The sequence below is a fragment of the Mobula birostris genome, chromosome 10 (genome assembly GCF_030028105.1).
Source record: "Mobula birostris isolate sMobBir1 chromosome 10, sMobBir1.hap1, whole genome shotgun sequence".
Lineage (NCBI taxonomy): Eukaryota > Metazoa > Chordata > Chondrichthyes > Myliobatiformes > Myliobatidae > Mobula > Mobula birostris.
Window position 1 is genome coordinate 115547514 of NC_092379.1, and position 12956 is coordinate 115560469.

Genomic DNA, 12956 nt, shown 5'->3' on the forward strand with positions numbered 1-12956 from the left:
AGTAGTAATCTTTCAAGAATCACTAGATTCTGGAATGGTTCCGGAAAACTGGAAAATTGCAAATGTTACTCCACTCAAAGATCAAAGTAATTTTTTTTTGTTAGAGTACATATATGCCACGATATACCACACTGAGATTCATTTTCTTGCAGGCATACTCAGTAAATCCAATTACAATAATAGAATCAATCAGTCAAGGGCATTTCGTAATTTATTGTTATGCTTGTTTAGGAATTTCAATGATTTACAGGCTTTTGATGCTAATTGACTTACTTTCATTTGGCACGAGATATCAGCACAAGAACAAGTTTTCATGCAAAATGGATCTGTATCTTTACAAAGACACAGTGGATTCTACAACGAGAAATTTTCATGACCAAAGCTGATGGATTTCCGATAGATAAGGGGATTATGAGGTATAGACAAAGGATACCATTTTTTCCCCCAGATAGATAAAAAGTAAAAGAGCAGCAAGAGTGGATATTGCATCACTGAAAAATGACATTGGAGCAGTACTAATGGGGGTGGGGTCAAAGAAACACTCTTCAAGAATAGTGGAGGCAAAAAACAGGAAGTTAGAGTTACATTTGCCTGATCTCATCAGTTGAAAAAATGTTAGAGCCCATTATTAAGAATGACTTCTTGTGGTACTTGGAGGCACATGATAAAATAGTATCAGCATAGTTTCCTTAAGGGAAAACCTTGCCTGACAAATCTGTTGGAGTTCTTTGTGGACATAGCAGGTATGACAGGCAAAGGAGAATCATTGGATATTGTTTACTTGGATTTTCAGAAGGCCTTTGACAAGGTGCTGCATACAAGGCAGCTAAACAAGGTAAGAGCCCATGGTATTACAGTAAAGATAGTAGCATGGATAGAGGATTGGCTGACTGGAAGGAGACAAAAAGTGGGAATAAAGGTGGCCTTTTCTGGTTGGCTGCCAGTGACAACTGGTATTTAGCTGGGGTCAGATTTGGGACCATTTGTTTTCATGTTATATGTTAATGATCTGGATTTTGGAATTGATGACTTTGTGGCAAAGTTTGCAGATGAAACCTAAATAGGAAGAGGGGCAGATAGTTTTGAGGAAGCATAAAGTCTGAAGCAGGACTCAAGATAGATTACGAGAATGGGCAAAGAAGTAGCAGACGAGATACGGTGTAAGGAAGTGCATGGTCATACATATTAGCAGAGGTAATAAAGGTGTAGACTATTTACTAAATGGGAAGCAAATTCAGAAATTGAAAGTGCAAATGAACTTGGGAGTCCTAGGGCAGAATTCACTAAAGGTTAACATGCAGGTTGAGATGGCCATAGGTAAATGGGACCATGGTAGTGTAATGGTCAGCACAATGCTTTACTGTACAGGAGACTGGGTACAATTCCTGCTGCTGCCGGTAAGGAGTTTGTTTGTTCTCCCCATGACCATGTGGGATTCCTCCGGGTGCCCCAGTTTCCTCCCACAGTCCAAAGACGTACCGGTTGGTAGGTCAGTTTCTCATTGCAAATTGGTCTGTGATTAGGCTAGAATTAAATTGCGAGTTTGCTGGGCAGCATGGCTCTTAGGGCTAGAAGGGCCAATTTCGTGCTGTACCTTAATAAATAAATAAATGAATGAATGAATGCATCCATTTTGAGAGGACTAGAATACAAAAGCGAGGATGTAATGCCAAGGCATTGTAAGGCACTGGTCAGACCACATTTGGAGTATTGTGAGCAGTTTTGGGCTCCTTCTCTAAGAAAGGATGTGCCGGCATTGGAGAGGGTCCGGAAGAGGTTCACAAGAATGATCCTGGGAATGACAGAGTTAACATATGAGGCATCTTTGATGGCTCTGGGCCTGTACTTGCTGAAGTTTAGAAGAATGAGGAGGGATCTCATTAAAACTTATAAAATATTGAAAGGTCTACATAGAATGGACATTGAGAGAATGCTTCCAAGAGTGGGAAATTCTAGACTCAGAGGGAACAGCCTCAGGAGAAAGGGACTTCCCTTTAGACCAGAAATGAGGAGAAATTTCTTTACCCAGAGGTTGGTGTAACTATGGAATAAATTGCCTCAGGTGGCTGTGGAGGACAAGTAATTAGATATACTTAAAGTGGAGGTTAATAGTTTCTTGATTAGTCAGAGTGTCAAAGGTTAAGGGAGGAAGACAGGAAAATGAAGTTGAGATGGGTAATAAATCAGCCAGGATCAAATGGTGGAGTAGTCTTGATGGGCTAAATGGCCTAATTCAGCTCCTATGTCATTGGTCTGTAGGTAGGTAAATGGAATTGAAATTAGGAGCAATCATAACACTGAATTGGCTCAAGAGAGTCAATTATCTCAATTTATCTTTCCATTCCTGTGTTCTCATGCCAAATGACTGTGATCCCAGATTTTTAGAGTGGTAGTATTTCTAAAAGCACCAGTGTAAAATAATCTAGTTTTGCTAATGTCCATATAATCCTATCAAAATGGAACTTGTGCGAAGGAAATAATTCACTAAAAAGCTTATTACAACAGATGCTAGAGAAGCAACAGCTATTCTATTATGGGGATAAAGCAACTGTTAGCCCATCAGTCATTTTAGAGAAAAAGTCATCTCAAAACAAAGCACAGGGATTTAACTCAGCCTTTCTGGAGAAGGGAGAAGGATTTGTTACAATTTTGAGATGCAAGAGCTGACACTGTGCTACCTGCAAAAAGATAGCACAGATTGTGAACGCACTTTGAAATCATCTCTCATTAGAAAATGAAAATCTGCATATATTTTTCAATACCAGTATTTTCAATGTTAGTCAGTTGAATTGTTTTGAATCAAGAATAGACTTATGATTATCAATTTCAATTTAAGGTAGCAATTAAAAGCAAGATTTAAAAAAATAACAATATAGGGAATTACACTAATCTCATTCACTCAATGGAAAAACATGCATAAAAATTCTTCTGCAGTTGGTAGCATCTAAGTACATACTTTTGTTTCCAGGCTTCATTTAACAGTGCACCGATGTTACTATATTCAGTGTTCCATGCTACTGATAAAATTGCTCTGTTCCTTTAGGTGATGTAGCATTATAAGAAAGGTGGGATGAGCTTAAAACATGGATTGATACCTGGAAGTATGATGTGGTAGCTATTAGTGAAACATGGTTGCAGGAGGGGTGTGATTGGCAACTAAATATTCCTGGATTTAATAGCTTCAGGTGTGATAGAATCAGAGGGACAAGAGGGGGAGGTGTTGCATTGCTTGTCAGAGAAAATATTACAGCGGTGCTTTGGCAGGATAGATTAGAGGGCTCGTCTAGGGAGGCTATTTGGGTGGAATTGAGGAATGGAAAAGGTGTAGTAACACTTATGGGGGTGTATTATAGACCACCAAATGGGGAGCGAGAGTTGGAGGAGCAAATTTGTAAAGAGATAGCAGATATTTGTAGTAAGCACAAGGTTGTGATTGTGGGAGATTTTAATTTTACACACATAGACTGGGAAGCCCATACTGTAAAAGGGCTGAACGGTTTGGAGTTTGTAAAATGTGTGCAGGATAGTTTTTTGCAGCAATACATAGAGGTACCAACTCGAGAAGGGGCAGTGTTGGATCTCCTGTTAGGGAATGAGATAGGTCAGGTGACGGAGGTTTGTGTTGGGGAGCACTTCGGGTCCAGTGATCACAATGCTATTAGTTTCAATATAATTATGGAGAAGGATAAGTCTGGACCCAGGGTTGAGATTTTTGATTGGAGAAAGGCTAACTTTGAGGAGATGCAAAAGGATTTAGAAGGAGTGGATTGGGAAAATTTGTTTTATGGGAAGAATATAATTGAGAAATGGAGGTCATTTAAAGGTGAAATTTTGAGAGTACAGAATCTTTATGTTCCTGTTAGGTTGAAAGGAAAGGTTAAAAGTTTGAGAGAGCCATGGTTTTCAAGGGATATTGGAAACTTAGTTCGAAAAATGGGAGATACCTACAATAAATATAGACAGCATGGAGTAAATGAGTTGCTTGAGGAATATGAAGATTGTAAAAAGAATCTTAAGAAAGAAATTAGAAAAGCTAAAAGAAGATATGAGGTCGCTTTGGCAATTAAGGTGAAAATAATTCCCAAGGGTTTCTACCGTTATATTAATAGCAGAAGGATAGTGAGGGATAAAATTGGTCCCTTAGAGAATCAGAGTGGACAGCTATGTGAGGAGCCAAAAGAGATGGGGGAGATTCTGAACAATTTCTTTTCTTCGGTATTCACTAAGGAGAAGGATATTGAATTGTGTAAGGTAAAGGAAACAAGAACGGTAGTTATGGAAACTATGATGATTAAAGAAGAGGAAGTACTGGTGCTTTTAAGGAATATAAAACTGGATAATTCTCCGGGTCTGGACAAGATATTCCCTAGGACCTTGAGGGAAGTTAGTGTGGAAATAGCAGGGGCTCTGACAGAAATATTTCAAATGTCATTAGAAACGAGGATGGTGCCGGAGGATTAGCGTATTGCTCATATGGTTCCGTTGTTTAAAAAGGGTTCTAACAGTAAACCTAGCAATTATCGGCCTGTGAGTTTGACGTCAGTGGTGGGTAAATTGATGGAAAGTATTCTTAGGGATGGTATATATAATTATCTGGATAGACGGGGTCTGATTAGGAACAGTCAACATGGATTTGTGCGTGGAAGGTCATGTTTGACAAATCTTATTGAATTTTTTGAAGAGGTTACTAGGAAAGTTGACGAGGGTAAAGCAGTGGATGTTGTCTATATAGACTTTAGTAAGGCCTTTGACAAGGTCCCACGTGGAAGGTTGGTTAGGAAGGTTCAATTGTTAGGTATTAATATTGAAGTAGTAAAATGGATTCAGCAGTGGCTGGATGGGAGACACCAGAGAGTGGTGGTGGATAACTGTTTGTCAGATTGAAGGCCAGTGACTAGTGGTGTGCATCAGGGATCTGTACTGGGTCCAATGTTATTTGTCATATACATTAATGATCTGGATGAAGGGGTGGTAAATTGGATGAGTAAGTATGCAGATGATACTAAGATAGGTGGAGTTGTGGATAATGAAGTAGGTTTTCAAAGCTTGCAGAGAGATTTAGGCCGGTTAGAAGAGTGGGCTGAAAGATGGCAGATGGAGTTTAATGCTGATAAATGTGAGGTGCTACATTTTGGTAGGACAATTCAAAATAGGACATACATGGTAAATGGTAGGGCATTGAAGAATGCAGTAGAACAGAGGGATCTAGGAATAATGGTGCATAGTTCCCTGAAGGTGGAATCGCATGTGGATAGGGTGGTGAAGAAAGCTTTTGATATGCTGGCCTTTGTAAATCAGAGCATTGAGTATAGGAGTTGGGATGTAATATTAAAATTGAACAAGGCATTGGTGAGGCCAAATTTGGAGTATTGTGTACAGTTTTGGTCACTGAATTATAGGAAACGTCAACAAATTAGAGAGAGAGTACAGAGAAGATTTACTAGAATGTTACCTGGGTTTCATCACCTAGGTTATAGAGAAAGGTTGAACAAGTTGGGTCTTTATTCTTTGGAACGTAGAAGGTTGAGGGGGGACTTGATAGAGGTATTTAAAATTAGGAGGGGGATAGATAGAGTTGACATGGATAGGCTTTTACCATTGAGAGTGAGGGAGATTCAAACAAGAGGACATGAGTTGAGAGTTAAAGGGCAAAATTTTATGGGTAACATGAGGGGGAACTTCTTTACTCAGAGAGTGGTAGCTGTGTGGAACGAGCTTCCAGCAGAAGTGGTTGAGGCAGATTCGATGTTGTCGTTTAAAGTTAAATTAGACAGCTATACAGACAGGAAAGGAATGGAGGGTTATGGGCTGAGTGCAGGTCAGTGGGACTAGATGACAGTAAGTGTTCAGCATGGACTTGAAGGGCCAAGATGGCCTGTTTCCGTGCTGTAATTGTTATACGGTTATATGGTTATACAAGGTTATGAATAAGGTTTAAACTAAGTTTTCCTTATGTAAATGTTATCTCTTGATATAACTATGTAAATACTGTACAGTAATGCACAAACTAAGTTGTCAACAGGAAAGTAAGAGTAAGATTATTACAATGAGGATTTGGAGTCAGTGAACTTGAATTTCAACTTTACAGATTATTACTGATCAGGTGTCATAAGCAGCATGTTTTAGCTATTCAGCCATCTTATGATTACAAGTTATATGCTTTCCAAAATTATGATTGTTTGACTTTAACACTAAGAAAACTCATAGATTTTGGAGGAATAGATGAAACATTTGAACGTAAATGAACTTTCACCTAGTGGAAATACAAAAATTTGAATGGTTTTGGCAATGAAATGCAACTAAAAGCAGACATTACATTTCAAACAACTTTTCGAATCCTAGTTTCTTGGTTTGATCTTTCTTTTTTGCTACTGCGCAACTTTCAATAAGCAGCAGGGAACCCCCACTTTTCTACAATCATGCATTCAGACTTAATGATTTTCCATTATAACTGACAGAAACTCTTCTTGTCATGTGAATCATTCTGATTTCAATCTGTCCTTCATAATAACTATGGAAATATATTGGCATTAAATATATCTGACACATCCTGCTCAATGAGACTTTTAGTCAGTGTGTGTAGTGTAAAAACAATGGGGTTTCATGGCTTCCAAGCACGAATAGCTAATTACCGTTTAAATCCAGCATCACTTGCTTGGTGATGCGAACCACCAAAAATGACTCACTGCCAAGACTTTTCCTGCACAGGATATGTACTTTTTGCAGAATTCTGCCCCATTATTATAGGTCTTCAGTAGGGGATGACATGGTCTTAATAATGTGATAAAATCAAAACAGCGTTCAGTCATACCCTGAAACAAGTAGAGCTCAGAACATTTTCAGATTCCCAGCTCTGCTGATTGCTTCATTTTTTTGTAAACTGTTCTCAGCTTCCCTCAAACTAAATGATTTCCTTTTGACTGAAGCACATTTGTCTTTGTGAAGCTCTATATTATGATAATACAATTTTTACAAGCTTCAAGAACCAGACAGTTCTCTTCCTCTGTGGCTGCTACAGTTAGAAAGCCAATACTGGAATCCTTTCAGCCTCTCATCTACTATTCAGGTCAGACAGTATTGTGTAAAGAGAAACAGAATTAATGCTTCAGATTGGAGACTTTGGTGTTTCCAGCATTTTCTCTTTTATATCAGATTTTCAGCACCTTTAGTATTTTGGGTTTTCTTATCTACTATTGCTTAAAAGATTTTTAGGTGATAATTTCACCCTGTATGACACCTTGGTATACAAGTACAATGCCTGGGTGTTAATTGTGAAGTAGTGTCTTGGATAACAGCAAACTGGGCATAATGATTGGGCAAATGCTACTTAAGTGAAGAATTTTGCACCTGTCAACTAAATTTGATGTGTGGACAAGGAATATATCTCCTCAACATTTGCTCTATTAAAGATGACTTCATTACGTCCACAAAACTGGACAGTCCTAGATATCACCACCATGGGTGTCACTCCATCACTCCGTGCTGCTTGAATTAATACTCCATGCCATTCTAGTTTGTTTAGCTCTTCTTCCCTTTAAGTGTCCAGTGCTGGATACAAACCTGGGTTCACAGCTTCTTGGCTCAGCATTTAATTTCAAGTATGTATGTTTTGTACCCTTAGTACTCATGTATGAATCCTGAAAATATCTTCATGTTAGTCTAAAACTAATTAATCTTCATACTAAATACAAATTTCTAGAACATTCCCAAATCTTTCTAGCAGCCTGTTGCTAGCATTATGTCTAATAAGCAGCCATTATAACTGTAGTAATGCTTTTTGTCCATTATTGAGTACCACATTTTCCATATATCCCAATATTTTCAGGGTACCAACAGAATAAAGCACCCAACTTTATTGTCCCTCTTGCTCAAGGCACCTTCCTGAACTCTCACCAAGTCCATTTGAGATTCTATGGGCTTCGACAGAGTATGAGAAAGAGTTTAAAATGTGTACTTATTCAAGAGGATGTCAAAATCTGCAACTTACCACAAACACTATTGCAAATCATAAAGAAAATTGTCACATAACATAATACTTATAGGAGTGACAGCCTTACTGTAAGTATCATTGAGCACTGCTGATATTAGATATACTACACCAATAGAAGATTGAGAGGTTGCAGGTGGCCCGAGAGATTGCTGGTTAGCCAGGAAACTGAGACTGAGAGCTGACTGATACTATTAATGACAGTGGGACCAAGTTAGTGAAAGACATGTATCCTCTCCATAATTCCCTGAAGGTGGTGTCACAGGCAGATTGGTCGTAAGGAAAGCTTTTGGTACGTTGGCCTTCATGAATCAATATCCTGTGTACAGGAGTTGCGATATTATGTTGAAATAGTGTAGGACATTGGTGAGGCCTAATTTGGAGTATTGTGTCCCAGTTTGGTCACCTATGTACAGAAAAGATATGAATAAGGTTGAAAGAGATCAGAGAAAATATACAAGGACGTTGCTGGGACTTGAGCAGCTGAGTTATAGGGAAAAGACTTTATTCCCTAGAATGTAGAAGATTGAGGGAGGATTTGATGAAGACATAAATTTATGAGGGGTATAAATAGGGTAGATGCAAGTAGACTTTTCCCAGAGGTTGGGTGAGTCTACAACTAGAGGTCATGGGTTAAGGGTGAAAGGTGAAATATTTAAGGTGAAAATGAGAGGGAACTTCTTCACTTGGAGGGTGGTAAGAGTGTGGATGAGCTGCTAGCACTATTAGTGGATGGAGTTGAATTTCAACATTTAAAAGAAATTTGGACAGATATATGGACGGAGGGCTCTGGTCCAGGTGCAGGTCAGTGGGACTGGGCAGATCGATGTTTTGGCATGGACTACATGGTCCAAAGATCCTGCTTCTGTGCTGCAGTGTTCTATGACTCTATGACTTTATAAGTGCTATCCATCCAAATGAATGACACGTAGAACAACAGACTATCTTCAGTCTTCCAATGGAGGGTTAAGATCCTAATGAGCAGAAAATAAGTTTTGTAATGATTTAATTAAAGCTTGGGACTTTTTCCTATATTTAAGGCACTATTGACAAACATACAAATGCTTGTCACTTATGTAGTACAAAATTTGCCCTAAACGGTGTCATTTATGTTGTTTATTTAGTCTTTCCAGAATTATTTTATCAAGCAGTTCCTTTACACAGGAGTAGGCTTGAAATATCCAAAGAAAAAGGTAAATATTGTACCTTCAAAGTGCTAGCAGCCGTTCCAGGATACTCTCTCTGATCCAGCTTTGTCCACCTCTGCATGAACTTTTGCACCATTGGATCTTCGTAATTCACAAGCTGAAAGCCAGTTACGTTGACTCCCGTCTCCATAAATTTATCAAGCACAAGATCAGAAAAGCCCTGCAACAAATACACAAGGCAAATTATAGTAAATTAAAGGCTTCAAATTACCAGAAAAAATAGGATTTTATTGTACCTTTTCAAAAGTTCATTATATCCTTGCTTGAGTTTCATCACTAACAGATGTGTACATCCACCCACTCACCCACACACACACAAAATGTTTTGTTAATTTTTTAATCATGTATTTTTTTTTAGCTCTTCTGTAAAACAGCTACAGTACAGAAAATATTTAGCTTTGATTCCCAACTAAACCTCAATTTAATGATAAGAATGGAACCGATGTTGCCCAAATGTAGAAGGATGAAGTAAAACTCAGTTTGAATCCCTGGCTGTGCTGTGGATCACACATCTGTCTATATTGCATGAGGATTTCCAACCAGTCATCTACATTGCTTCCAAGTGATCAACCATTCTGCAAAGTGTTGTTTCCTAATACTTAAATCCTTCAGTTTCGCAGATTAAATAAATGTAATGAACAATCATCGTCCTAATGCCTCAGAGGCTATAGGTTGTAAATTTTACTCAAACGGAAGCCAGAATCCAGGGACCTAACAATAATTTTAAGTGGTTGCTCTGGTCTCTGAGAAGTTTCCATCAACCAACAGTAGATTACCTGTTGTTTATGTCACATTATTCTTAATGAGCAGTCTCAACCTTCTCTGGCCCTTAAGATTTAGCAGCTACTGTACCTCTACAACAGGGGTTCCCAACCTGGGGTCCAAGGACCCCTTGCTTAATGGTATTGGTCCATAGCATAAAACTAGTTGGAATCCCTGCTCCTGAATGAGTTCAGACTTTCTGTTTTACCTCAGGATTTTCCTGCTGATTTCTAGTTTTTCTTGCCTATGTGGATAATGTGCACATCTTAAATGCTATATAAATGCAAGTTGATGTTGTTATAGTGTTCTGATTCAATGAACATAGCACATGGTTATCTTTTTTTTTAAATTCAGAGATACAGTGCTGTAACAGGCCCTTCTGGCCTGATAAACCCATGTGATCAATTTGGAATGTGGGAGGAAACCAGAGCACCCAGAGGAAACCCACACGGTCACAGGGAGAACACACAAGCTCCTTACAGACAACAGCGGAAATTGAACACAGGTTGTAGCAGGATTTGAACTCGGGTTGCTGATACTTTAATAGCACTATGCTAACTGCCATGCTACCTGGCCACCTGGCAAATAATCTTCCTGTAAGTAAACCTCCAAGCAGCATATCCTTCATACCTCACCAAGAAAGTCTCAACCTAACTGAGGCAGCGGCACATTATGGTGCTCTGGGATGCATTCCATTATATTTGTAATTATGTTTAGCCAACAAATCTTATACTGTAATAGTGTCAAAGTATCACCATTACTGCCCATTAGAGTAGAGCCCAGGACTGAATGGAAGTGTCAAATTTACTTGACTCTATAACTAGGTTAATCATTCAGTTTCACTGAATGCCTTCAGCCATTTTGATCTTTCCTCTTGAAGCCTTAGATAGTTTGCCCTCAGAAAACGAACATGCTGTCAAAGGTAATGACATAATGGAAACTAAAAGCATATTCTGTCATTACTGTACACGTTATTCATTGGGCAGGGCTAGCAATGGTAGGTAGAATGATGAGGATTGCCGCAAAATGCAGAATGAAAACTGTCATTTACCCTTGTAACTGTTCGCAGTTATAAAACGGCAGGAGAAGAGTGAGCAGCGCACCGCGCGCGCGCAGCCCTCCAGTGAAAAATGATATCGTATCCGTTAAATACGGGCTGTGGACAATTCTGATTTGATGGAGAGGGACATGAAAGCACAGAGGAACATCTGGAGAAGTTTCTGAAATGCTCGTTCGCTGCTGTCGTTACTGCGTGGTCGGGAATCTTTCGGAGGGTAGGCCTCAAAATCCCTGGCTTTGCCTGCTGTTGGCGACCGAGGTTGAGGGCGAATCGTTTGGCCAGAGATGGCGCTCAGTACTTGGTGTTGGAGAGCTGATCAGAGCTCTAAGTTTTTGGATGACTCAGAGTCGGACTGTGGTCGGCATGGCAGGGAGAGTTCTTCCTTCTCCCGTCTGTGTGAGATGTGGGACATTTGAGAGACGTTGAACTTTTACTGTGCTCATGGACTTCTTCATCAAGTTATGGTATTGTTGCATTGTTGTAACTATATGTTATAATTATGTGGTTTTGTCAGTTTTTTCAGTCTTGGTCTGTCCTGTGTTTTGTGATATCACACCGGAGGGAATACTGTATCATTTCTTAATGCATGCATTAATAAATGACAATAAAAGAGGACTACGTGTCTTCATAATCTAAAAAAAATGTTCTTTCTTTCCAACAGCATGTGCATCATTAGCAAAGTAATACAAACCCAAACATTATTTATCAGAAATAGATATGGTTAGTCTGTTTTACAGCTATAATGAGCTCAAGGTTGTGGATTTAGAATTAAAATTGGCAATAAAGCTAACTTTGATGTGGGAAACTGTTCTTTACTGTCTAATTAGCAAAATCTGTACTGTTTGGACTTGCTACTTTACTTCAGCTGGTGAAAGCATTCAGGCAATATAGTAACGATGACAATTTCCCACTCATTCCTCGCACGAGAAGGAGAGGGCAATCATCTGCAAGCACAGCACATGCCTGATTACAACTAAGAAGTGACAAAATGGAATATCATCAGTGCAATGGACTAGATAGGATTTTGGCAATCATTTGCAAGCATGGCATGCGTGATTGAGTTGAGAAGGTCCAAATAATAAGTGACCAAACTGGAGTAGTGAAATAGTGAAATATCTACAGTGTAATAAATTGAACAGGATTTCTTCCAGCTTGATTAAAAATCCTTACTGGACCACAGTCCTGATCAAAATATAAATGCACTTAATATTTATTTGCAAATGTCTATTTCTATAGATTTTTTGAGCGAACCAGTGAATTGTGAAATTGCCCACGAGGATATCTGAGAAATTACAAAAACAAATGCTTTTTCCAAGATAGTTTTGGGATGCAGTTATTCCGTGATTTCTGTTTGTAGTGGAGTGCCTTTTCATTCTGAAATGATGAAAAATGACTTCCAAGTCAGAACCTAAGATAACCCCACCTTATGGAGGCCAACAAATTCTCCTTGGGCTTGATATTCCATTGGACTCAAATTGAAATAACTTACTGTTTGGTGATCTTTTTGAATTCTTTACAAATCTGAAAATACATATGCATCTTTTCAAATGCTTGGGGTGCTGCTGGTTTGACCCTTGTTCTGAAAGCTTTTAAATTTACTGGCTGGAAGGAAAATATGCGCATTCAAGTGACATTTTCAAACCAGCCAGAATGTAGTTTGGAAACAACATGATCCAAATTAGTGCCAGGTCAATTGGAAGCTGCACGTTGCTACTGTGCCTCTGCTCACATTGGTCCTGTCCTACTGCCACGGCCTCAGAATCAAGTTCATGGAAATACACCTCTTGCTTGTTATCTCAGTTCTACAGAAAAGTGGGGCAAGGAAAAATAAAAAGTTGAAGCAAAGAGAAGAATAACATGATTGCAATACTCCAAGATCACAGCAGGAACAAAACGTAAAAACAACAAGCAAAGTATATTGAAGCAAAGTGTAATATGG

At 38.9% G+C, this 12956-nt stretch overlaps 1 protein-coding gene across 1 annotated transcript in view; it reads right to left on the reverse strand.

Annotated features, from left to right (window-relative positions):
• Positions 1-12956, reverse strand: part of LOC140204578 (glutamate receptor 3-like) — a 385312-nt gene that overhangs the window by 206112 nt on the left and 166244 nt on the right. Inside the window, exon 6 of the mRNA XM_072271301.1 lies at positions 9194-9355. Coding sequence (XP_072127402.1) covers positions 9194-9355 — 162 coding nt within the window. The remainder of the gene's footprint in view (positions 1-9193; positions 9356-12956) is intronic.